General features: G+C 41.3%; 1 protein-coding gene across 1 annotated transcript in view; it reads right to left on the bottom strand.

The window, feature by feature from the left end:
• Positions 1–26,830, bottom strand: part of akap6 (A kinase (PRKA) anchor protein 6) — a 140,043-nt gene that overhangs the window by 105,464 nt on the left and 7,749 nt on the right. Inside the window, exons 2-3 of the mRNA XM_029250634.1 lie at positions 16,174–16,544; positions 400–651 (exon numbers count right to left, since the gene is read on the bottom strand). Of these exons, the coding sequence (XP_029106467.1) occupies positions 400–651; positions 16,174–16,503 (582 nt within the window). The 5' untranslated portion in view covers positions 16,504–16,544. The remainder of the gene's footprint in view (positions 1–399; positions 652–16,173; positions 16,545–26,830) is intronic.

Below are 26,830 nucleotides of genomic sequence, written 5' to 3'. Positions count from 1 at the left end.
CTGTGAGTTTATGAGCACATGCAAGTGAACGTGTGCATGTCGGTGTGTTTTACTATAAATATTTATGTATTTGGAGTTTTGTAAAAGCTTCGTTTCAAGAGACAAGCATTTCAGGAGACCAAATCCTGCCTGCATCCACCTTTCCATTGTGAAATGAATACAAAAACCCCCAAAAACCTCCATGCTTCCACATAGATTATTTCTACCGATGTGCCATTCCCCATCTCCACGGCTCCCCTGTTCAGCGGGGGCTCAACAACCAAGCTTGGCAGAGGGTGCGACCCCTCCATTGGACTCTAAGCCCAGATGGAAAGTGCACAAATGATTCATCTAAACACACAATCACAGTATAACACTCCACATTTGTGTGTAAGTATACATATACGTATGATGTGGTACCTCGTCGTGGTCCTGGGAGAACGCCTGCAGGATGTTGGTCTGTCGTGTGTAGTTCCCATTGGAGTCCTGGAGACCCTGCAGAAGACGTTCCTTGAGCACGAGGACGGAGACGCGGAGCTGGTGCCACAGCAGCTGCACCGAGCGGATGTCCACAATGATGTTCACCGAGTAGGAAAGCAGCTTGAGGGAGAATTCTGTCTCCAGCAGGGCGTGGATCTGCTCCACATGGTCTGAGATGTCCTCGCAGATGTCCTGTGCGGGCACAGGAAGAGTTGAGGGAAGACAGTGAAGTGGCAGCCCTGCAGAACCGTACTACTCTGGGCAACACAGCATTGTCTGAAACCCCCTAAGGACAAACAATGTCCAACACACGTGAGAAAACTACCTTCCCATATGGCATTAACACTTAACACTGATGCACCACTTTCGACATTACAAAAGCATTACATTGCACTAAAGGAGTAAATTAAAACCTTGTAACTTTATAGTTATACTTAAAATATGAGACCTAATACAGTAAATGAGTTAAAATATTAAGATGAACAGCTGCTTTTATGGGACTATGGGGACAAAAGGGGGGATTTCAAGGATTTTTTGAAAATGTTTTTCCATTTCTTTCAAATTAAAATTTATTTATGAATATATAGTAATTTGCCTTTTTTCAACACATTGATTTGTTGATAATTGCATTTTTAAATATAAGAATATTTGAACATTGGAATTCTCCTAGTTTTGTTTAATTATATTGGCATTCCAGGTAACGATATTACGTGAAATCTCAAAAAGTTACTGTAAAACTAAAGTATAGCCCCAGTAATACAGCCTGTTATGTTATCAAAAAGCAAGTGGGACTGGAACATGTGACCTAGTGGAGTACAGCGAGAAAGAGCGAGGCTGAGTGAGTGAGTGAGTGAGAGAGACAGAGAGAGAGAGAGGAAAATCAGAAATCCAGAACCAGGCTATAAACAAAAACTCTGACAACAGCCCCGAAGGACCTGTCACCCACCACTTTATTTACAGCTGCCTGTCGGGGATCTCAACTCCTAACCTTAAGCATTCCCAGCAGCACCTTCACTCCAGAACCCACCGTAGACAAAACAAAAAGAGCAAACCCTCCCCAAACAAATAAATCACAAATTCATGTTTTGACAAAACCACTACTCCAAAGCAATATCCACATGCAGAAAAGTCCACATGCAGAAAGAGAAGTGACTTGTGAGCCATGGCTGCCACTGAGTCATCTGTTAAAGTTAGATCAGCATATAAATACATTTTCCTCTTTGCAGAAACACAAACACAACACAGCGACACTCTGTCATGGAGAAAATCCAGCTTCACTCAAGAAATCCTTCTGCTACAAAGAGCAGTATTGTAGACTGCTAACCTTGAACCCCAACCCTGAGCTCTACGTCAAACAGTAACGCCTAACCTCAAACCTTAACCCCTAAGACTAACCTCAAACCCCAAACCTTAACCGTAAGCCCTATCCCTTATAACAACCCCTAACCGTCATGGAGAAAATCCAGTTTCACTCAAAAACTCCTTCACTACAAAGAGCAGTAATACAGACTATTAACCCCTAACCCCTAATCCTAAGGATATTACTTCTCATGGTCTTCCAAGCACCTGCACTGGCCATTTTCTCAGTAAAACCAGCCTTCATTTCCAAACTTTACCTTGTTTTCCTTCCCACTCTATGAAGCTAGCTCAACCATCTAGCATCCTTGTGTCCTCAGGTGTCATATCCCAAGATCACACGTCTGCTGCTCCAAGATTTACACGGCAACTTCAGCGTAGAGCCTCATACGCTGCATTTATGCTTTTGCTGGGAGACTCGTGTGTCATTTTGTCTTCCAGCTGAGGCTTAATATCCAACCATTAATTCAGCCACCATACCCTTCACTTGTCCTTCGCAGAGGTCACAGTAGAATGTACCCGGCAGAGAATCCAAAGAGTCGCTGTGACCATGTGAAAGCAGAACCGCATGTGAGCCAGGCGGTCTGAGTTGACGTCCCCGTATGAGTCACATTTAGAGCCGCTGAGTGTCCACATGCCACGATAATACGCAATGCGCTCACCCAAATTCCACAGAACGTCAAACTCCTGCAATATCAACTTCCTTTGGGATGGTATGACTACCAGCTTCCAGAGGCCAAGCCTTCAAGAGACAAAGTTGCTGCTTTGTGGGATGCTGGGTTGTTTAAGCAAAGCATTCGCAGTTTGCCACTCCCACATGTGCCCTGATAAAAGGCAAATTCGCCTTTGCGTTGAAAAGAACCAGTCATGAGTAAGCATTTAACGCAGTACCTTGTGCCTGCTAGTGGTAAAGGGACAGGTCTGGCTCAACACACATTTTTGCTTGCTGGTCTAAGCTGAACGGAATCAAAATCGAAAAATTCAGTAAAGAATTTTTTGTAAATAAAATGTAGTCGCTGAAAAACACCCCAACACCAACTGAGACCCAAACAATAAGAAGCAGGGGTGTCTGTCAGCAGCTTGGCCAGCTGATATACGGCACATGGAGCTATCGCCGATAGACGCTACGGCCAAATGGCGGGACTCAAAAACAACGCGACAACATTGATGGGATGGTCCAGTTCGAGTTGTTGCAAGTCGCACGCGTTGCAAGCCGATGAACCGCCTGTACAGTGTTAAGGAGACAACATCAGGTGTGACTGAAGACACGTTCACTGTTGCTCACAGGAGAAGCACCCTCTTTGTGTCACCTGACACTACTTTCCTAAGCAGAAACACCAGCCTACAAAACAAAAACACACCCAACGAGCACAACTCTACGTAAGAGAGACCATGCAGTCTTCATCCATCCCAGACACAACAACGCAGCAACAGGAAGGAACGGAAATGATCTCCTGTCTGCTGCACTCGTGGCAGGATGAGATGCTAGTCTGCTATTAATGAAAACGGTTGTGCCGACACCTCAGGGACACGAGCCTCAGTGTACCCAGGCACTCTTTTATCGATCTTGCTTCCTACATGTTAAGACACTCTCCACAGATGTTTATTTCATGCCAGCAGTTGTGCGTCTCATTTTAAGTTGCATTTCTTTGACAGCGAAGCAACATGACATTGCACATAGAGCCCTAAATTAACCCTGACTTTAATTTACATTGTAGCACGCTGCACTCAGGTGGACCGAAGAAGGACACAGTGTTCATTGCGTTCCAGAAGACTTAAAACCCCGTTCGTTGCTAGCGTTTATTGGAGCACCGGCACACAAGGAAAAACGTTCTTGGTCCGAGGACCACTTTTCCTCAAATACCAGCCTTCCCAGCCTGCTTAGTGCCCCTCAGGCTTTTTCCTCTTTCCCACTGGCAAACAGCAGTCATCTCCTTATATTCCCCGTAAATCCCCACAACGGTTAAACACAATTCCATTTTACCCATAATTCAACTATTTACAATAAACATTTTCCCGCCCAAACTCACGGTAACGCACGTCTTTACAATACTGAAATTATAGTGAAAAAACAGAAGATGTGTGCAAGTCAGTATAAAAAAATAAAGTTAAGGGCTTGCATGCTTAAAATGCCCTGGTATATAAAAAAATAAAAGGAAAGACGGGAGATCGCTCGTGAGCTTAGCCAAATTGTTTTAAATTTGATAACGGGACGACTGCGTTTGGACTGGATGTCTTCATCAGCGTTAATGACTCGTGTGTGTGCTCTCCCATCTGTGCTTTAATTTTGTGCTGAATATATCCATCTCACTCTGGCCAGCTCGTGTGATTTTTACAGTAATTTTTTATGTTTTTGAAAGAACCGTCCAGCTATGGGATGCTGGTTAGAGGACACTATGGGGACAAAGCACTGGAGAACTTCTTAATCTTTGTCAACAAGGAGGGACATGGGCAGGATAGAGGCAAGAAAGGGAGGAAGGAGCATATCTTGCAATGGTTCCCGAGAGCTTGGGTGGAGGCGTGTCACCTGGTAGTGAGTATCTGAAAGCCCATATTCCATCCCCCGTTAAAAAATATTACTCCCCATTTCATCGCTGTGGATTTCCGATCAGCTCCTCGTGCACGTAACACATCAGCACTGTGCTAAGGGAGTTGCCAGTAAGTATCTACTGTATTTCACTAGATAAGACTTACTTTGAATTTCAATTTACAAGCACGATGCCTGAAAAAGAGGCACAAAGAGTTAGATGTGGGGACGGAGCTCAGTCCTGGTGGCGGCAGAGGTTCAGTGCACATAACCACGACGGCTCGGTGACAAACTGCCACTCAAAGCTCGCCGAGTTCTTGGCCCGAGCGCTTCCTGCTCCCCAAAATAAAGCAACACCCGAGAATGTAGGTCAAGCACGTGGGCAACCTGACAAAACAGTGCAGCAGATGAAGCTGCTATGGATTCAGAAGTAAATAAATAAGATGTGCTAAAAATAAGGGCCCTCGATCAGTCTGCTTAGAAGTACATTAGACAAACTTTTGACTGATTATTTTGAGCAAATATTTTAGTGATGCATCATATTACCCTTGCCACGTATTTTTTCCCCCCCAATTACCAACCGCCGTTTTTTGCTTTTCTAAGTAAAACATAAAATGTATGAGGATGATCCATGTGTTGCCTAGAAAGGTAACAGAAATATAAATTACTATAATACAAATTACAGCAAACTGTCTATTCGAGGTCTTAAAGTGCTTATTAAAAGCAGAAGGGATACTATTCCAGAAAGGTGGTAGAGACCATGTCTCCCCATTATTAACTCCTCCATATTACATATGACACTTTTCATTTAATATATTACACATATTATTATATAATGCAAGGGGGTGCGGTGGCGCAGTGGGTTGGACCACAGTCCTCCTCTCCGGTGGGTCTGGGATTCGAGTCCCACTTGAGGTGCCTTGTGATGGACTGGCGTCCCGTCCTGGGTGTGTCCCCTCCCCCTCCGGCCTTACGCCCTGTGTTGCCGGGTAGGCTCCGGTTCCCCGTGACCCCGTACGGGACAAGCGGTTCTGAAAATGTGTGTGTGTGTATTATATAATACTTGCTAAAGCACAGTCACTCACTATCAATAATCATTTCCCAGCTTAGGGTCTCAGTGGTCTGGAGCCTATCCTGGAAGCACTCTAGCACACAATGGGCAAACCTACATAAAGCTATTAAATACATATTGTACGTTTACATAGCATGCTCCAAAAATCCTGCCAAAATGAGCAAACCTGTGCAGACGCTTGTTCAGTAAAGTTTCTACCGATCAGGACAATTATGTTTTTAAAAGTGCGTAATGGAATTTCAAAAAAGGCATTTAAATCATGCTTTTGCCGAGACCTGGCCCTGAGGTGTCCGGCTGTCATTCGGACATGTGCAAAGACTCAGGACAAACCCACGTGTGTAATTTCACACCCAAACGCTCGTGCACTCGCACACCCCGTCTCATACCGACATACTGTATACACACACCAAAGTCAGAAAGCTGCGTTCGAGCGACAGCAAATTGTCTCCAATAAGCAGTAATGGGTCTGTCAACAATTTTACACATTGCCATGAAGCTTGATGTGCAGAACACTGAAAAAATCCCATTAATTCAATTAAAAATGCAGTGCGCTTTTGCTCTAAGCCTCTCACAAAGTCACCGTAGCCCTCAACAAAACGTTTCTGACTTGGGGCTGAAACCCGTCGCAGGACACAGCGAAATACGGACCATACAGGAAAGGTCCGCGGCGACTTGCTGTCGACGTTTTGACCGTCAAACTGAAAGGACCGAGATGGTTCCTCTTACCTCTTGATGGAAACGCAAGAGCGAAGTGAAGCACCCTGCGTTGCCGATTCCACGAGAAGATAGACGATGCAGCTCCCCCTACGCTGACCTGGTTCTCCCTGGCATTGGGAGGGGCCCCAACTGTGATGCTGGCTTCCTGACAGCAGTTAGGGGGCTATTTTGGGCTCTGAACTCATGGCCCTTTAGAGGCTGCCTTCTGAATGGCCACATTGCGTTTTTCAGGACAGCTGCCTTAGGACATGGATGGGTGGGGGTCAAGGGCAGCTCGTGAAGACTGATGGCAGCCACTGCACATGACTCACAGCCACGCTTTTGCCCCTCCGTGGAGCTTCCAGAACAGCTCAGCTGTGCGGTGAAAGGAGGAGGCCTGTAAATGGACAACTGTGGTGTCCTGGAGGTTCTCTAGCTATGGTAAAAGGGTGGTTTCTCCAAATGGTGAAAATGAAACCGAAGACAAAATGGATCTTGGAATTCTTCCATTAGCCCATATGAATTATTTTTTTTGCAGATTTTACTGTAACCATGCATTCGTCTGGATTAGTTTCCTGAAGGTGCAAATATCACCTTCAATGTCCAAACCAGAGCACTAACAACCCTCCACCTCTAAGCCCTTGGTGGGCCAACACGTGATATTTGATTCCAATGTGGTCGAATGAGTTTCCTCCATCCCTCAGAGCTGCTGAATCCCTCAGAGCATTCAGAAAGGGTCTCAAAACCATGTCTTTCAGACCCACTTCTCTCTCCATCTCCTGATCTCCTCTCCTGAAGAATCAACAAACAAACGTAATGCAAGCAAAGCTGACGTATCTTTGAGTACTTGGGTGGGAAATGTATTTTTTGATATAGCCATAAAGAAGCCTTTATTTCATTTATCTGTCAGCCCATGAGCACCAGTAACGGAAGTTCCGTTTCAGGCCTTGCACTTTACAAAATGTGAGAATACTTGCATAACTGATGTGTTCTAATGATACCTGCTTATCAGAGCAAGCTGCAGATGCAAAAGATCTGGAACCTGCGCTCTTGGCATGAGAGGATTCCGTTGTTTACACAGTGCAGGCGTGTCGAAACGGTCCGACAGAGCGATGGAGGAAAGCATCCGTCTACCTCTGTTACAGTGAGAGCAGTACGGTAATGTGAGCGCCGAGCTTGACGGGTCACGATCACGTTCCAGGAAGGGCGAGCTCGTGGTAGGACCTGTTCGAACGGGGGGGAACCCTGCGGTGTAGTCTACGCTGGACACAGCCTTTTTGCAGACCAATCAAAGTCTACGATTTGTTAAAACAAGCCACAAAATAGCTTTTCCTTCCTGTAATGAACTGTTATTATGTAAAAGACAAACTAAATGTGACTGCAATGTATAAAAAGTATGAACTAAGATCTGAACTTTAGGAATTTAACCGCATACGAGAAACACATTAATCAATTACAAACTGCATGACTGCTAGACTGGTTCCTAATGGCATGAAAAACTGTTGAGTTATGAATTTTCAAAATTCATTTACTTATTTAGCAGACACTTTTCTCCAAAGCGACTTCCGATGAGCTCTGAGAGTTATCAGCCCACACACCTTATTCACTGTGGTGACTTACACTGCTAGATACACTACTTACACTGGGTCACTCATCCATACATCAGTGGAACACACACACTCTCTCTCTCTGTCACTCACACACTATGGCATGGGGGAACCTGAACAGCATGTCTCTGGAATGTGGGAGGAAACCAGAGCACCCAAAGGAAACCCACGCAAACAAGGAGAGAACATGCGAACTCCACACAGACTGAGGGGGGAAAAAATCGAACCCACGTCCTTTCACACCACCCAGGCGCTGCGAGACAGCAGCGCTACTCGCTGTGCCACCGTGCCTCCTATTCCAATTACGCTAATCCACAACACAGTTTCACTCATTTTCTTGTTCATTTAGTTATACTTTCACGTCTGTTATCTAAATTTAACAAGATTTTAGCTGGAAGTAAAACAGACCGAAACAGAGCAGGGTTTTAGGGCCACCTTAATTTAATTCACTGCCACAATGTTTACAGCTCATTTCTGGTGGTCCTGAGCATCAGTAACCAATAACTGGACAGCAAACCTGTCTGGAATAAACTGGAACAGCAATTAGTAATGAGCAGGAGTTGACGGCGACAACATACTTTTATTTTCAATTTTAGCTAGGAGGTAATAAAATGTAGAAGTCCTACAAAGAATTTTTATAGCTTGTATGTTACAGACTTTTACAGCCGTTAGACAATTTGAATCCCACCTCCTGCTGTAGGATCCTTGATCAAGGTACTTACCCTGAATTGATACAGTAAAAATTACCATTTAAAATAAATAAATGGGCAAATCAGTATAAGCAGCTTAGTGTACAAACCTACCACTGTAAGTTGTTTTGGAGAAAAAACTTTGAATAAATATAATAATGATAAAAACTGTGCATAGTTATTTTCATTTCAGTTATAGACAAGGTCTTCTGTTCAGATTTATTAATTCAGCAGACGGTTTTAACAGACACTTTTCTTTCTATTTCCGAAAGTGAAGATAACGCGGTTAGAAATAAACTGGGGAACGTTTGCATATTTGCACATCTAACCGTTTCGACGACTGTACCGAGCGAAGGCGCAACGCATTAGCGCAGCCAAGGGCTGGAGGACGGCAGCGCTCTTGGTTTACTAACGGCAGTGGATCCCGACCTTATTTCAAAGCGCTGGACTCCCTTTTCCGTCGAGAGCCTGGCGCCGCGGGCCACGCCAGCATTCCCAGCAGCGCTGCGATTGCATCACGTACATAAATTCTTCGTGGGCAGCTGCAGGCCTTCCTAGCCGCTGTGTAAAAATAAAAAAAGTGGCTGAGGACAGTTTGTCAGCTGCTCCCACACAGGAGGCCATGGGGGGAGCAGGGATTACGTTATGGTGATGGGGCCTGGACCAAGGAGCGGTGACGTCACAGTGCTGCATCTGTGTCAAGAGCCCCTTGTACCCCCTTACCACACGTTTCCTGCATAAGGATGGTACACGAGACATATACAACCCCATTACATCATCATTGGTCACCATGGCGACAGCATCCGCTATCCAATGGCACTACACGCAGAAGGAAATATTGAGCAACATTTTCCTACTCTTCATTTTTTACTGTGGGACTAAAGTTACAGACCCCCAGTACTGTACATATCCCATCTGGCTGCCCCATGTGCAACTGCAGTACCCCCCAGGGGTCAAATGTCCCAGCATGCCTCACTCCAGACTGCCCAGACTCCCTCCAGCCAATCAGACCTAACACGTTTATTACATTTGCATAATTTTCTGTCAAGCCCTCCGTCGAACCCGACCTGACCAATAAGGTAATGAGTTCATTTTTATACCTTAAAATATTATTCGTCACTATTTTCACTTTCACATTATTTTATTGTAGATAAAGAGTGTATTATGGCGTTTTAAAAGATGGTTAATGACTTAAACCATTAAGGTCCTGAAAATTTTGCACGGATTAGGACATTTATACGGAAAAGCTCACCTTGGCTAACGTCTAAATCGGTTATTGCCATAAATTTTTGCACAGATTAGTGACGTTTGCCAGGGTACTGCTGTACAAAGATCTTTGACGTTTGGCTGCCACGAGCGTTTCCGTTAAATCTATTTTCACATGCGATTTTATGCTGCCAAACTGGTCCCTTACAGGCCATTTAGAGTACAAGGCTTTCTGCACCACTTCACCACCTCATTGCTGTGATGCTCCCTGCTTCCATTCCTTTTAATAGATAACTATGACAGACAAAAAAAAAAAAAAAAAAATCAAAATGCACATCCTATTTGGAAACAGACTGTGTTTCCAAATAGGATGTGCATTATGATTTTTTTTTTTAAAGAAATCTGGCATGATTTAATCTAAAACATGCAGTCTGGTCCAGGTCACGCCGCGCACAAAAACAAGTATTCGGGGTATGTTAGAGTTGCTGTGATTTAATGTGCTTTGAAAAGTCACACCAGGGAAGGTCACGGCAAAGTCGAAGGCCCCCAGACTATGCTTCCAAAAATGGCGTACAGAGAGCAGCCTGGGATGTGCAAACGGGAAAGTCACTTTACCAGGGGTCCCGCCTCACTGTGGACGCGTGTTTACGGAGCGCTGTCCTCTCATCAGCCTGATTTGCGTCTGCTCAAGTCAGGGTTTCGCAAAGGTTTGAAAAGCACCTTTGGCCTTAAAACACTATTTATATGGTATATTTATACCATTTATACTTTAACATGCATCTAGAACTTTAATCGTTGATATTTTTTCTATTACAGCTCGGATTTATTGCACCTTTGCGGTACTGCGATACTGTACTCAGCACCTGTCTTCCTAGTAGCAGGTTGTTACATGTAGTTGCGCTGCTCCCTCACCTTGCCGACACAGTCGATATGTCCCTCTATTCACCGGCTGGTCAGACTCCGCACCAAACCCCTCTTGCATCACAATGACTGACACATCAGTATATCATTTTAAGTGGACACGCCATCAAAAAGGGGTTAAACATACAGAAGGACATCAGTTTGTTTACAGGTTCACGAAGCTTTCCCTAAAAACCTCAAACAGAGCTGTAATGGGCCAGCAGGTGGCGTAGTGGTTACGCTACTGTCTTTGGACTCTTTTGAATCCCACCTCCTGCTGCAGTACCACCGATCAAGGTATTTACCCCGCGCTGATACAGTAGTAAGTGCCCTGCTGTACAGCTTCTGCTAAATGAATAATTTAAATGTATGAGCAACTAGTTGCAAGTGAAAACAAATAAATGTAATAAATTTATGTAATGTTTGACAAACTTTAAGCTTAATTAAAATCAATAACCTAGGCTAGAAAACTCCACAAACTCTTATTTAACTCTGTTGACTGATCCATCCCATAATCATGTCTACTTTTGTCACCGATCAACACCCCAAAACACCAGGAGGGTATTGAAAACACTGTGGAAGCCAGGAGAGCAAAGGTAAAGTGTACCTTACCCAGGGTAAAGGCCCATGCAACAGATAGTAAAACCACTTAAACAGCAGAGGCCGTGAACAACTAATCAGTCAAATAACCCTCATTACGCAATATAGGAATAACCCCGCCCCAATATGCAAATTACCAATCCAACTGTGTAAAGTTCGCTTCCTAACGGGCTCTTATATTACACTAACATATTTATTCAGACACGGTAAAAGCAGGAGGCAGAACCGAACGCGTTTTTATTACTGTAATAAACACAAAGAGTACAAGAGAGTCAAATATAATGTTGATATACGTTCTGTATAATAAATAAGTAAATAACCATAGCGGTTATTCGCGTTCTGACCACTAGATGGCAGCGATGTTCTGTGAATTACAACAGAAGGACGTAACGGCGCAGTGTTGGGACTCCTGAATCAGGACTGGATTCTCTACTCCGTTTTATTGAGAATTTTATTTGAAGGGGATAGAAGGCTAAACAAAAATTCTACTCGAAAATTAAGTGCACTATTTAGTTCCATGTGGAGGATTACATAGGCCATTCATCTGAAATTTCTGCAATGTAATGCTTGCTCTTGAAAGCAAAAATAAGCCTTAGTTTCTCTGAGGAGTAGATTGTGGGACATGGCTGAAAGAAGACCGGATGTTCTCTGGGATAAAGGAGAATGGAAATGAGTCATGCTGGTCAGGCAGGACAACACGGCAGAGTCATCATGACCGCCATCCCTGAGCAGGTGTGCCATCGCTCACAGGAACAACTGTAGTGATGTAATGTGGCCTCGCAGGCTTCCTGCTCTCATCCAGCCTTACCATCATTTACCTCTTTAGCCAGCAGGATAACTTTACTGGGGCAAATCCAGTACCTTGATGTAGGGTACAAGAGCAGGAGCAGGAGTCAGCAATCCACATACCTTCTGTTCCAAACTCCATAGGCACAAGCACATTCCTTGCTGAGTTCCAAAAGGCTTCTTTTATCCTCTCCTCAGAACCTTCGTTACACAGCTACTGAACCTCTGTTCCATTTCCTTTTGTCCCCTCAGAGCTTAACCGTCATTACTATACATCTTGAGCCAAGGACCCACACCCTACACCCACATTCCACACTCTCCAACAGGCACCAATTTCTTTATAAGCCCTGTTAGTCCCCGTGACGGTTGGACATCCATTTCACATTTTTCCCACAATTCCCGTCACCCACAACTATTTACAATGAGCATGTTTTCCCGCTCGGACGCAACACCCCTCCGTAACGGGGATAGTTACAGTATTGTTCCCCAGAGATCGTGACAGAATGTGACAAGTTGACTGCACTCTAGAGTCACTTGTCTACATACAAATCTCCCCTTCTGTTGGTGTGACACACTTTTATTGTTCTTCGAGATGTACGTCGTTTTGGAGAGAAACGTCTGCTAAATGAATAAATGTAGTAAATGTTAACAACAGATATACACAGTCATGAATTCCCACAAGATGTTTACACATCTTTATTACTGTGCTCGGCTTTATCATGTCCACTTGGGTCCCCATGTTACCATGGTATCCTCACTTATTACTTGGCACTATTAGACTCACCAGCACTTAAAAACAATAGCCACAAGCTGTAAATGCCAGTGATCACAAGTCATATCCTCTGCAAAAAACTAAATCAATGAAAAATAAATCACCCAAAAAACACATTAAAAATAACACAATTTAGAATAATGTAATAATCATATGCAGTGAAGTTCATAATTCATAATTGAACGGATATTCATAAGTTGAGGAGGCAGTACATTTCATTTTACCTATGTATACTGTAACTGCTAGAGTAATAACAAAAGATGCATTTCATTTGAAATATTTCTTCCTGAATAGAAAAGATGATACTAATATTTTTAGACTTAGCTGACAGGTCTAAGTTATGATTGAATTTCACTGTAGCTGCTTTCAGTCTTTGTTGTGTCACTTTCTTTTTTCTGGTCATGGTTCATTGGTGGAGACCATGCATCATTTCATTTTGTTGTTTCATAATCATATCATAACTCACTACATTAGAATGATGCAACAGTTAAAAATGTCTCTTAATAACCTAAAGGCTGAATCTCAACACAATATGTCATATTAATTTCTTCACTGACTGATTTTCTGCCTGCCTGCTGTCTAAGTCATCCTTTGGTCACCTTATTTTTGCGTTGACTGAGAACATGAGTTATGAATCCAGCGCTGCACTCATTTCCAACAAATATTTTTTTCTGTAAGAATATGCAGTAAAAGCCACAATAACACTTCCCTCTATTTAACTTCAAAAAGGAATACCAGAAAATGGGCCTTTGATGCTTGCAGACAGTCCCCTAATACTGTTTAACTGCTGATCTCAAATACTATTTCCCTAAACATCAAAAAAAAACATGTATAAGCCTTCAACAGATGGAGTGGTGCGAAGTTCCTTTTCATTTTGTGTTAAAAAATCCATTTCAGCACTGGTTTCACGTACCACTGAGACCTCCAATTACATAGAAAAAAAATTGAAAAATATAATTACATAAAATAATACTTTCAATCTAAGTATACTGTTTGAAAATTTTTCATAGTCTGAAAATGTTGGGGGTTGCAGTGGTGCGGTGGTGCAGTAGGTTTGGTCGGGTCCTGCTCTGTGGTGGGTCTGGGATTTGAATCCTGCTTGGGGTGCCTTGTGATGGACTGGCGTCCCGTCCTGGGTGTGTCCCCACCCCCTCTGGCCTCGTGCTCTGTGTTGTCGGGTTAGGCTTCGGCTCCCTGCGACCCCACTTGGGATAAGTGGTTTCAGACTCTGTGTGTGTCTGTGTGTGTGTGTGTGTGTGTGTGTGTGAAAATGCTGTTTGCAGCATTTATAGTTATCTGACATTTTCTCCAAAGCAACATTACAGTCTTAAGCTATCTACAATTATTTACCCATTTATACAATATACAACTGGGTAATTTTACTGGAGCAATTCAGGGCAAGTACCTTGCTCAAGGGTACTACAGCTGGAGGTGGGATTGTAACCTACAATCTTTGGGTCCAAAGCAATACACACTACACTAATGTGAAATCAGTCATATATGAAAGATAATGCTAAACTCATTTCAATGTCAGAACGCCCCAGTGTGGATATCATAAATCCCCCTTTAGACACAGGCAGGATCTTATGGTCAAATTCCAGCCAAATTGCACTAATTGGGCAGGAATGCTCACATTACCACAAACATCATTTGATAATAACCCTGATGGCAAAACATTGCAAACATTACAACCATATTGCCATCTTTTCACAAACCACATGTTAATATACATTTTAATTATGAAGATGAAAAACACAAAGGGTCCCATTAGGTTAAAATCTTTCCCTCTTTATTAAGAGGAGATGTTTTGCTGCGCTCTGGTGTCCAGGCTGGTGCACAAAAGACTGTCTGTTCAAGTCATTTATGTGACCCTTGAGAGTCATTGTCCCATGGGGACTTGGGACACAAAGAAATCAGTGACACTTCAATAACATCTGAATTCAGAGAATCACATGCAGAGATTTGTTTGGGCCAAAAATGAGCTGTCTGGCTGAAAAAAAAGAAGAGCTTCATGTTTATGCTGCTTTCTGCTGTTGTATGTAAAATCTGAGTTTGACCTTTTAGGAAAAAAAATGCTAATTTCTAGTTTCTCAAAAGCACCTGGAGGATAAATAAATAGAATTATTTTTAAACTATTTAATGGAACTTATATAATTTAATATTTTTAAATGTCTGAAACATGCCGTCTATTAGACTTTTGTCTTTTTGCTGTATTCTCTATACTACATGCAAGATGTCAAGATCACTGGGAGCACTTAAACACTGTACAAGTACATGTGTTTATTATTATTATTATTATTATTATTATTATTATTATTATTATTTACGTTTAGCTAAGTTACTTATTTCCTTAATGATCTAATGAAAATCCATGCTTTGTTATTTCTGGCGGGACTTTTCCATTTGTTTTACAGGAAATTCTCACTTTTTAACCGTAGTATTATAATATATTTTATTGTCACATATACTTGCACCTCAACACAATCATAAATGTACACCCGTAGTGCAGTGAGCAATTACATTTATTAATTAATAATAATACACACACACACACACACACACACACATTTTCAGAACCGCTTGTCCCTTACGGGGTCACGGGGAACCGGAGCCTACCCGGCAACACAGGGCGTAAGGCCGGAGGGGGAAGGGGACACACCCAGGACGGGACGCCAGTCCGCCGCAAGGCACCCCAAGCGGGACTTGAACCCCAGACCCACCGGAGAGCAGGACTGCGGTCCAACCCACTGTGCCACCGCACCCCCTAATAATAATATATGACATTTTTATCCAAAGTAACTTACAATGTTAAGTTACGCATAATTTTTTTACCCATTTATGCAGCTATGTACCCTCCTCCAGGGTACCGCAACTCTGATTCAAACCTGCAGCTTTTGGGTCCCAAGGCAGCACTTCCAACCACTATGGTATCGGTTTCCCCCTCCTTCTCCAGCACGTTCCACTCGGAAGGTACCTGTCACACACCTGCACCTCTTCTCCAGATCACGTTCAAAGTTCTCCGCAGTCTACGTAACAGCTTTGGACAACGCATACAGATCTTTTAGAGCACTCCGCTCTCCTTCCCTTCCTAATATATTAAACATAAGAGGATGTTTTGATGGTTCCCAGTACATGAATTCTTTAGAACAATCTATCCCAAGACTTACGTATGTATGTTCAAGTACAAAAGGAAGCCCAAGTGCAAGTGTCTGGAACGGGCCACATGTAACACATTTCACCCTGAAAGTACTTTATTCTCACACTGCTGTCTTTGCGCTGCACCCCACAAGGTAATTTTAACCCTGTTTGACGAAACCATCCTCGTGAAAAGAGACTTCCCGGTTTGTCGCAAATCTTGGCCGAAATCTCTGCTGGAATGCAACATTTTACCGTCTTCGGCGTAGTAAAAGACCCGGTTCTAAGTTTTACTGCTTATCCTGAACGAACACAGACAAACTGATGGTAAAACACTTATGTGGAAGAGTGAGAGTGACTGCTCTTACCTTGAGCTGCACTAGGTGTACATCAACGTGCTTGTTGAGGGAGTCCTGGTGGACAGAGTGGGTGAGTTCCCGCACCCGCTCTGTCGTCCCGCGCAGCCACATCTCGATCTCTGGCAAGTGGAGCACCACCTTCCAGTCAGCACCTGTATGCAGGGGTGGGGGCTTCTGGTGGCACTGGGTGGGATCCCGTTCCCACGCTGCCCTGTCTCCTTCTTTGCCCTCTCCTAGATCAACTTGGTCCTCTTTGGAGCTGGGATCCAGGGTAGGGGTGACGGAGGTGATCATAGGTGAGGTGGCCTCGCTGGCCATCGGGGAAACAATAACGCTCATGGTGAAGTCCTAGATCCGCGATGCAGGGCCTTCTGGTTCAGCTGCAAGAGAAGACGAGGCGTTAATAAGGGAAAGCTGTCAGGAGGGGTTTCATTTATGGAATGGAAAGCCAGCAGGGTCATTTCAATAGCTAATTCACAAGCACTTTCATGCCCGACTTGTAAATAAATTGGTCAGAATTTTGCATAAATCTTCTGCCGTCGGCTTTGTCGAATCAAATCATTTTAATGTTTTGGAACGGATCATTGTTAAATGCCATTTCGCACCACTCACTTTTACTATGTGTGGGAAGACCAGTTGGTGGGTCTGTCTTAGTGTCCATGTATGATCAAACCTAATACTGAAAGAATTCCCAACTCCATGCCTCTCAGGTGCCTTTATTTATTTATCAGACACTTTTCTCAAGTGTGACACCCAATGAACTCTATGTAGTGTTATGAGCCCACACACCTTATTCACCGCGGTGACTTACACTGCTAGATACACTACTTACAATGGGTCACTCATCCATACATCAGTGGAACACACTCTCTCTGTCACTCACACACTATGGGGGAACTTGAACAGCATGCCTTTGGACTGTGGGAGGAAACCCACGCAAACACGGGGAGAACATGCAGACTTCACACAGACTGAGCAGGGATCGAACCCATGTCCTCTCGCACCACCCAGACGCTGCCAGACAGCAGTGCTGCCGGCTGTGCCGCCATGCCACCCACATTTGAACTTGAACGCCCAAATCTGAAAGCAATTCTTACAGAAAGAACAGTTCAGTTACATTTAGCTTAATGGAACCTTCTAGAAATTCTGTGAGCGCCATCGAAGAACGGTTTTAGTCACATGGTCCTCATAACACCAATTAACAACACGGTGCTTGGAATTAAAAGTGCAGGTGTCCGTGCGTCAGCCTGTTGTTGGCTAAGGTGCTTCCTTTTTAATTATTCTGGATTTTTCAAGGAAAGAATTATCGTTTCAAAGATGATCTAAATGCTCCAAAAGAAGTCTCTCTAGTTTTACATTGTTACCAACAGCAGTTCAAAATGTAGCTTTAAACGAAGACTTAAATGTCAAAGGTAATATTTGAGTTCATTCATTTTACAGACACTTTCCTCGAAAGCTACAAAAATTATTTGTAAACAATTGCTAATAAAAAATGAGGGCTTCTTAGTTACAACAGATTTATGAATTTCCCAGTAAAACTAACGAGCAAATAAATGATGGGAAAAACAGCTCTAGAAGTCTTATTTGTAGAGCAACTTCTGCCAAAGAAAGCAGCAGGGTGTTCATAGGGCCTTTAACATGATCCTTGACAGTAAATGGGGCTGATTGTAGAAAGTTTATCGAATTAAATTGTTTCTTGTTCAGGAATGGATGCAGATATGAAAATAAAAATGGTCTAAGGTGCCGACAAATGCCCACGATGGAGGTGAACTTCCCTTTTAATATCTTGCAGATTATTTCTTCATGCATAATACCCTACATAAGAGGTACAGGACTCTACAGAGTACTGTAGTATAACCACATTTACATCACTTCATTTAGCTGATACCAAACTCCAAAGCAACTTTCAGCTGCTTACCTATTTATGCAGCTGGGTAACTTTTGCTGCAAGTACCTTGCTCAATGGTATTACAGCTGAAGGTGAGACTTGAACCTGCAACATTTGGGTCCAAGAGCAATAACCCTAACCACTACACGATCGGCTTCCCCTTACACTAGAACCCAAATAAGATCAAATGTCAGTTTATGACACTAAGCTCAACTTGAACAAGATCATACATATTGTAATTGAGTACTGCAAGAGTTCAATATAGAAATGATCATAAATGTCTCCTTGCATCATTCACAAATGAATAAACACTTATTACATTTACATTGATTTATTTAGCAGACACTTCTCCAAAGCGACGTCCAATGAACTCTACGTAGTGTTATGAGCCCACACACCTTATTCACCATGGTGACTTACACTGCTAGATATTACAAAACAAAACATCATTGAAACCTACAGGTGACCGAAACACACGAACACGAAAAATACGGTCTGTAAAAAGTCGCAACTGAAGAATAACTGCAAGTATTTTTACGGTGTTATATTTACAGGTTTTCATTCATCGCCTCAAGTAAACTCAACCGTTCGTTATGTTTTCATTTAATTGTGAAATACACAAATACTACAGTGTGTGGATTGTAACTGTAAACTTGCTGGGTTCAATTCTAAAAATACACTTACGGTTTGCCTACCTGTCTTACGAACAGCTTTTGTTTGTCCTGAGTTGAGGACTAAGCCCTATTAGGGTGCATGTACGTCTACGCTGGTAATTGCAGAAATCCCTGGCAGATCCTATTGCAGGTAGGAAAATTTCGTATGCGGCAGCTCTCTGCTGCATGTCGTACCTCTGACGTCTTAAGGATGCTTAAGTAATCCGCCGCTATCAACGGAAATAGCACCAGAGCTGTTTTGGGTATCTGTGGTCTCCGTTATGTAACGAGTCACAAAGGAAAGCCCCCCCCCCATGAGTGTGATGCTGAGAAATAGCCTCACATTCCCAATCCACCCTGATGAGTCTGCAACGGAAACAAAGGGCTTTCGATCACCATGCGCTGCTTGTAATCACCACTTTTTTAAGAGACTATAGTAAACAGTACCATTTTTTACAGTAAACTGTAAGGATACCTGTTTTTCGCACAACAAGGTCCCATACAATGTACATAGCAACATGCATACATATACAATAACACATTATACATATATCAGTTATAATTAATTAATAATAATAAATAATCATTATTCATATATAATATATAATATACATATCTACATAAATAACAAGGTTCCATACAATGTAAAACTGCTACAAAAGCTTATGTATTATATTTATATTTATTTATATTATGTATTATATTTATGCAAAGGGTTAATAATTCAGCAAATGGAATTTTAACCTATTACGCACACATATATATGGACAAAGAAATACAAGAAGGAGTACAACAGCACATATATGCACTCAACCACGTGTTGGTGATTCCTAATAACATAATTTCTGCAGATTTATAAGTTGCTCACTTACTGCCTGTTTATACAGTAGAGGAGTTTTTACTGTATAAGTTCAGAGTAAGTACAGGCGGTCCCCGACTTACGAAGGCGTTACGTTCTGCGAAACCCATTGTAAATCGAAAATATTGTAAGTCAAAAGTGCATTTGATACACCTAATACACACCTCTTGGTGACAGACCAGGAGATGCGGATCGCTGCCATTGCCCAGCATCACGAGAGAGTATCGCACCACATATCGCTTGCTCGGGAAAAAAAATCAAAATTCGAAATTCGAAGTACGGTTTCTACTGAATGTCTATCGCAGGCTCACTATCGTAAACTCGAAAAATTCGTAGGTTGAACCATCGGCTACATTGATCACAGGTACTACAGCAGCAGTGGGATTTGAACCTTGATCCTTTTGGGAAACTATGAACATGTAACTATAAACTCAGCAATAAACATGTCGAAGTGCGTGTGTGTGTGTGTGTGTGTGTGTGTGTGTGTGTGTGTGTGTGTATACAGGAAAAGTGACCAATTAGAGATAGCAGTGAGGGATGTGACACAGGGAAAGTCTGTGAATTGGTTTCTTTCTGGTAGACACACACACACACACACACACACACACACACACACCGATTTTCTTAGTGTCACACACACTACTACTGTAACCGAAGGTTGAATAAAAGGGCCGTGAGGACATTGCCCTTCCTTCCTCCTATCTTTTGCTGCTGCATCCTCACCCAGGTGTGCCATAATCATACAAACAACTTTAATAACACGAATACCCTTACAGTAGCATAAATGAAGCCTTAATGTCATCATCAGCTAAATATCACCCAGTGTCAACATTTGCAGCACAACTCTGGACCTCCTTGTCATGCATAAAAATACCTTTTTACTATTTTTTCGATGCAAGAAATTATAGCGATTCGACCCCCTCGCAAAATGAATTGATCCTTTCGGGCAAAGTATGGGCGTATAGGTATGTAAATAAAACAGACTGAAACAAAATGTGGCAAAAAATGAGAACACCTCATTCTCTAACCCAGATTTCGACATCCACGCTTCTGAGGTTTGTAAGGCATCGTCGGAGCACACGCACACTATAATGATGCTTTCTGGTTATTTATCACTGAAATATTTTATAGACTAATTAATAATGATTCTATTGTACATACACATTATGAAATGTGGATAATGTATGAATAATGAAATTCCTATCTATCTATCTATCTATCTATCTTAGTCCAGGCCCATGCTGCCATTTACTTACTTGTGCTCCACATACCATGTTTTTTTATTAGGTCCCCTGGTAAAGTGAAAACAGCTCCGTCATCAGAACAGGGTGAAAAGACAACCTGCACATGACTTAATAAAAATGACATACCGCAATTATACTGTTCGGATGAGAGGAACATCGTGGAAGGAGACTTCATCCCAGTAATCAAAATCCAGGTGATGTGGAATTCCAGAAAGGTCTTTGACTGTCCGTGGTGAGGAAGCACATCCGAATTCCAAAACGATGCTCTCCTTCTCTCTGCGATCTGCTCGCCGGTGATGTTCGGAAAAAGGCCGTAACATTTTGCTCTGCGCTTGCATCTGTCTCCGTGCGTGTGAGTGTGTTACAAGCCCCTCCCTCGTCTGCCACACTCCCTCACACACCCCTTCACTGTCTTTGCTTTGTTTGTGACAATATCCCATCTATGCTGCACACAGAGAAGACTGAGGAGCCCAGTGATATGTAAAAATGTTTTTCTTTTTTTTTTTTTATGTACAGCAGATTGACACAAAGAGATTATTTTCACTATTGTTTCCTGTTCCTTTTATTTTTTGCAGTGTTTGTTCCTTCATTTTTACAGTGTCGGTTTATGTTCTTTATAGAGTTAATTCTTTCCAGGAAATCTCCCCGTTAGGCAAATTCCTGTTGTGAGCCGAATGAATTACCATTATTCCTTATGGGAAAAACAATTGCTTCCCAGATGAAAATTGTGCCACCTAAAAATAATTTAAAAAAAAAACAAACTTAAAGGTATATTTAAATTAAAATTATTAAAATTATTTTTAAATTGTATTTTCTATGAGATGTACATAGCTTTGGAGAAAAGTGTCTGCTAAATGAATAAATGTAAATGTAAATATAAATATTTTACATAACCATCACAATACTATCATATTTTATAATATTTCTTATAATGAGCATTTTATACTTTATAATACATATTTATAATTTATAATAATACATATTTTGTAATTTACGTTATAATAATTGTAAGAAAAACATTATTAAAACATTATTTCTAGCTTGTCTTTTAATGTTATATTTTCATTCACTCACAGTTTCATTCATATTCATTCACTCAGTGTTGATAACAGTGTCCATCCAGTGCAGAGTCACAGCGGTCCAGTCCACCCCACCGGTACAGGGATGAGACACGGCACACGGTACACCGGGCCAAGATATGTTGAAATTTAGCTCATGGGTGTTTACAGTATTATAAAATATCAAAGATGTGGACGTCATGCTGTTTAGAGGCATCGTTTATCGTTACTAACAAATATCGGACGTTAACGTTGATCACATTAACACTTCACTGATGCCAGTGTAAGTGTATACATGTTATTAAAGCTGTTTACGTGACAAAGGCGAGAGGGAGGAAGGATAATGTTCCCATCAGCCTTTATTTAAACCTACCCTGGAGGTAGGGGAGAGCATGACCCTGCCAAGAGAATCCAGCCTTTTACCGTGTTAAAGTCCCTCACTGTTATCCCTGACCAGTCACCGTTTCTGTAAATACCACTAATAAAAGTCCAATTTTCACGCATCCTTTTCAAATGTCTTCAGGCTGCTTTCTGAAAGAACACACATTTTCCCAAAGATTTAAGTAACTGACTTAACCATTACATTTCGGACATGGTTCTCCCATGTTGCCTTAGGCTGAGCATAACTAAGTCCCTGCATATAGTTAAATAAATTTATTGTGTCCTGTGATTTTCTTAAATGTTCCCATCAATGTTTATTCCATCTTAATTATTATTATTAATATTTTTTTTTTTAATGATGTTCTCTGAGGTGACTCAGAAAGGTATTGTCACAGCATAAAATTCCAAACCAATGCTCAGCAGCTGCAGACAATAAATGGCATCAGAGACACGCTTATGTTCAGCATTCCTCGTCTGCCCACTTTTCACATCCGAAGTATATTAGTTAGCTGCTCACGGTCCACAGTCATTAATTCACAGCTCAGGGAATTGGAATGAAGGACCTGAAGCAGGCAGACAGCCAGATTTCCTTTGGACATCCTCCATGAGGGATCTATACATAACTGTAAACCAACTATGTAATGTCATGTACAGTGGATGTTAAAAATCTATGTAGAATTCTGTAAGTTTAAGCTTTTTCAGGATGTAAAGGCAGAAATCGAGACAAATCTAGTCAGACCCTTTTCACCTTTGACAAGCTCTTTTTACGAACAATATGCAGGTGAAAAACCCCATGATCATTTAAAGGGATATCAGAAGTAAACTTTCGGTACGTAGCTCATTTTAGAACGGATGTAGTTATCAAACTAAATTAAAAAGAAATCCAAGGATGAACCTTAAACAAACACCAACCAACTGCTGGAGATGCAGCAAAGCTTCAGCCTCCTTAGAGGAAAATGCGAGAGTGTGAAGAAAATCCCAGAAAGCAAGTCATGGGCGTTGAGAGTCGCGAGCTGAATTTGTGTATACACCGTCCTCTGGCACATTGTGTGTCACTGTACCGTTGTCTAACCCACAACACAGCCTTCCATGCATCCTTTTCTAACATCAGCTTTTCAAATATTTTTTATTTAAAGTAGCCATAGTAATGTACAGTTAATAAGAAAAGTGTTGCAGACAACAACTATAAATGAACTACGGTAGCATACACCTGGTAGCGTAGTGGGTAGAGCTGCTGTCTTTAGACCCAAAGGTCATAGGTTTGAATCTCACCTCCAGCTGTAGTACTCTTGAGAAAGGTACTTACCCTAAATTGTTCCAGTAAAATTACCCAGCTGTACAGGTGGCCCCCGACTTACGATGGGGTTACGTTCCGTGAAACCCATTGTAAGTCAAAAAAATCGTAAGTTGAAAATGCATTTAATACACACCTCTATGCAACAGACTAGGAGATGCTGATCGCTGCCCAGCATCGTGAAAGAGTATTGCACCGCATATTGCTTGTCTGCAGAAAAATCAAAATTTGAAGTACGGTTTCTACTGAATGTCTATTGCCAACTGACCATCGTAAATCAAGGAGCGTCTGTATGGATGAGTAAATAATTGTAAGTAGCTTAACACTGTACATTGCTTTGGAGAAAAGGGTCAGCTAAATTAATTTAACCCGAGGTTACATCGACCTATTCCGTTTTCAGTCTTGCTCTTTCCTTGAGCCTCTTCCATTTGTGGCTTGCTGACTTCCCCCATACAGACTGTTCGTCCCCATCCGAACTAAACCATTGGGGCTTTTACCACCTTTTTAATGGGCAAGGTCGTTTTGTTGAATAAATCATGCCTGCGACTCCACATCGTTCCATTATGCATACTTTAGTTAACATCTTAACCTTGTCAGATTAATGTAAAAGGTGTAAAATATCAATTAACAATTATATTTAAATGAGACACCCCAAAGACTTCAATTATCATGCAGCTACATATTTGTGCAAAGTGTATTCTAGAATAGAAGACCATCTTGAAAGAAACATTAATGGTGAAATTATAATATGAATAATGATGAATTTTAGGATCTGAATTTACATAAATTCAAACAGTACAAGTTTTTAGACTGTTTTAGCTATTACCATTGTATAGTGGGAATATATAGCTTTGTGTGATGTCTAAGAATTTTAAAAATGCTTGAAAAATAATGACAAATGAGAAATTTAGATTAAATTTATGCATTCAACACCTTTCATGTGTTTTAGTTACTTAACATTTTATTTAGAATATATACAGTACAGTCAAAAATGTTCATTATGTTAGACACTTGCATTTGGATGGCCAGTAAAATCGAAAGGACAACATTTTTAATTGTTAATCACTCAGAACTATGGCATCTATATTCCCTGAATCAACAGTATGATCTACAGCATCTGACATTTGATACACGGAGATGTGAAACTAATCTGGATTTCTGCCAGATTGTACCACATGTACATAAAATTGGACTTTTAAACAGTTCATATAGCAAGGAATTACACGACATAGTTAAAATAGTGTTTCGTTGTTTGGTATGTTGATAATCTGGCATTTCGTGAGTCAAATCGGTTAAATCATTACTATTGTTGAACCAGTATTAAGATTTCACTGGAATAGACAAAAAATAAGGATACATTTTCAGTTGATTTTTAGGAAAATCTTCAAAATGGAAGAGAAACAATGATCAACAGAAAATGAATTTAATAAGCCACTGAATTTATCCACTAGTTAAACAATGTGCTGTACAGATCAATAAAGACTAAGATTTCTTACAAGATTCCATATTTAATCTACAAGAAATTTTAACGAAAATTTGATTATGTCAGGCTTTTTTTTTTTTTTTTTTGCATTTTCCACTCAGTTCTGTTTGATTAATCACACTTTTGGTGTTAGTTTCTCCCGTTATGTCAGTTTTTTAAAAAAAAATAAATATATCCTACGTTCCTGAATTTAGCACATTCTGGCAAACTTTGGCACCAGGTTCCAAGGACCGAATATTCCGGTACCTTTCAGGATCTGATGCTTTTTGGAATGTTTTGGTGCCTTCTTGAATCTTCCAATGGCTCTAAAGTACCAAAGTAAAATGACACTTTATTAGAACTAGTGCTATTACTGAAATCAGTAAAGTTTACCTAATAACAATCAGCGCAAAAATAAAAATAACTAACAACTTTGAAAAATTTGCTTGCGGTATGTAAACAAGAACTGTACCTTGCAGCCTTTCCGTTTATCTCTTTCATATCGATCATTAGCCAATAACCTGTATGTGCAAGTTTGACCTTTAACCGCAGTCGACCAGCTTCACATAGCGAACACACACAGCGTATTGATAGATAACTTACAGGCTACACTCTTTGTCCTTCTGCGCAGTGAAATCCACCACATTCTGCAGGACCCCAATCCTGCTCGCAAACTTCTACAACCTAAGCGAGGGGTCAAGCACCTTAAGAGCAAAAGTTTAGATGTCAAAGTAGTGTCGTTACAATTAGATAATGGGATGACTGAATCAACAGTACGAGAATAAACACAACAGTTAATTAGTATAATACCCTGTGAGCCTACAATGTACATACGTGTTTGTTTTTACTTTTAAAGATTTATTATTATACTTCTGATGTAGTTGAGCATAATGGCTTCATTTGAAAGTTTTAATTACTTTGACTGTAAAATATTTTCCAATTTTAGACTTTGGAGCCAAATTTATGCACACAAACAGAAAATACTATGTTTTAGACTCGTAGCCTTGTAGCCTGTGTTTCGAAGACAGGGTCCTGACCATGGCAACCCTGAAATGGGAAAAGTGGTTCATGGTGCTGAGTGAGTGGGTGAGTTTTGGATTATCTGGAAATGTATAAAAGCCATCCTGGGAAGAGTGCATTTCACTCACTCACACACACACACACACACACACACACACACACACATTGGCTGAAGCCACTTGTCCTAAGCGAGGTTGCGGACTCCATTTCAGATTCCTGCAAATGATGTAACATCTTGTTGGGTTTTATAATTAGAATAGTTTCACAGGGATGTATTTATAACTAGTACCATAATCCTCTCTAGCTGCTGCACAAGTCTATTATAACCCTCTCAATCCTTTTAGCTAAACTTGCTGTTAGATTTAAGATAATGAGATTACATCATGTTTTAGAGGTAAAATGTCTTAACCTTCTAATAATCTAGAGAGCTAAGTATTTTCAAGATGATTCAATGACACAATAAAGGCAGATCAGACGACTTTGCAAATATATTTATACTTTTTTCATTTACCTCATACTTCCTTCCAAATCATTTTACAATATTAAGCCACCTGCAATAATTTGTCCATTTGTACAGCATGGAAATGTTTACTAGAGCAATTTATGGCAAAGACCTTACTGAAGGCAGGATTCAAACCTGTGACCTTCAGACAAAGGCAGCAGCTCTTCCTATTCCACCATAAGCTGCCTTTACAGACACAGCCAGCACCACACACAAAATGCTTAATTTGAGCTATTAGCAGGAACAAAAAAAGGTTTTTTGTTGCTGTTTTAATGATGGAAAAATCTTTATGAAGTGAATTTGAA

This window comes from Scleropages formosus, chromosome 3, assembly GCF_900964775.1.
Source record: "Scleropages formosus chromosome 3, fSclFor1.1, whole genome shotgun sequence".
Taxonomy (NCBI): Eukaryota; Metazoa; Chordata; class Actinopteri; order Osteoglossiformes; family Osteoglossidae; genus Scleropages; species Scleropages formosus.
This window is presented reverse-complemented; position numbering and strand designations above follow the sequence as displayed.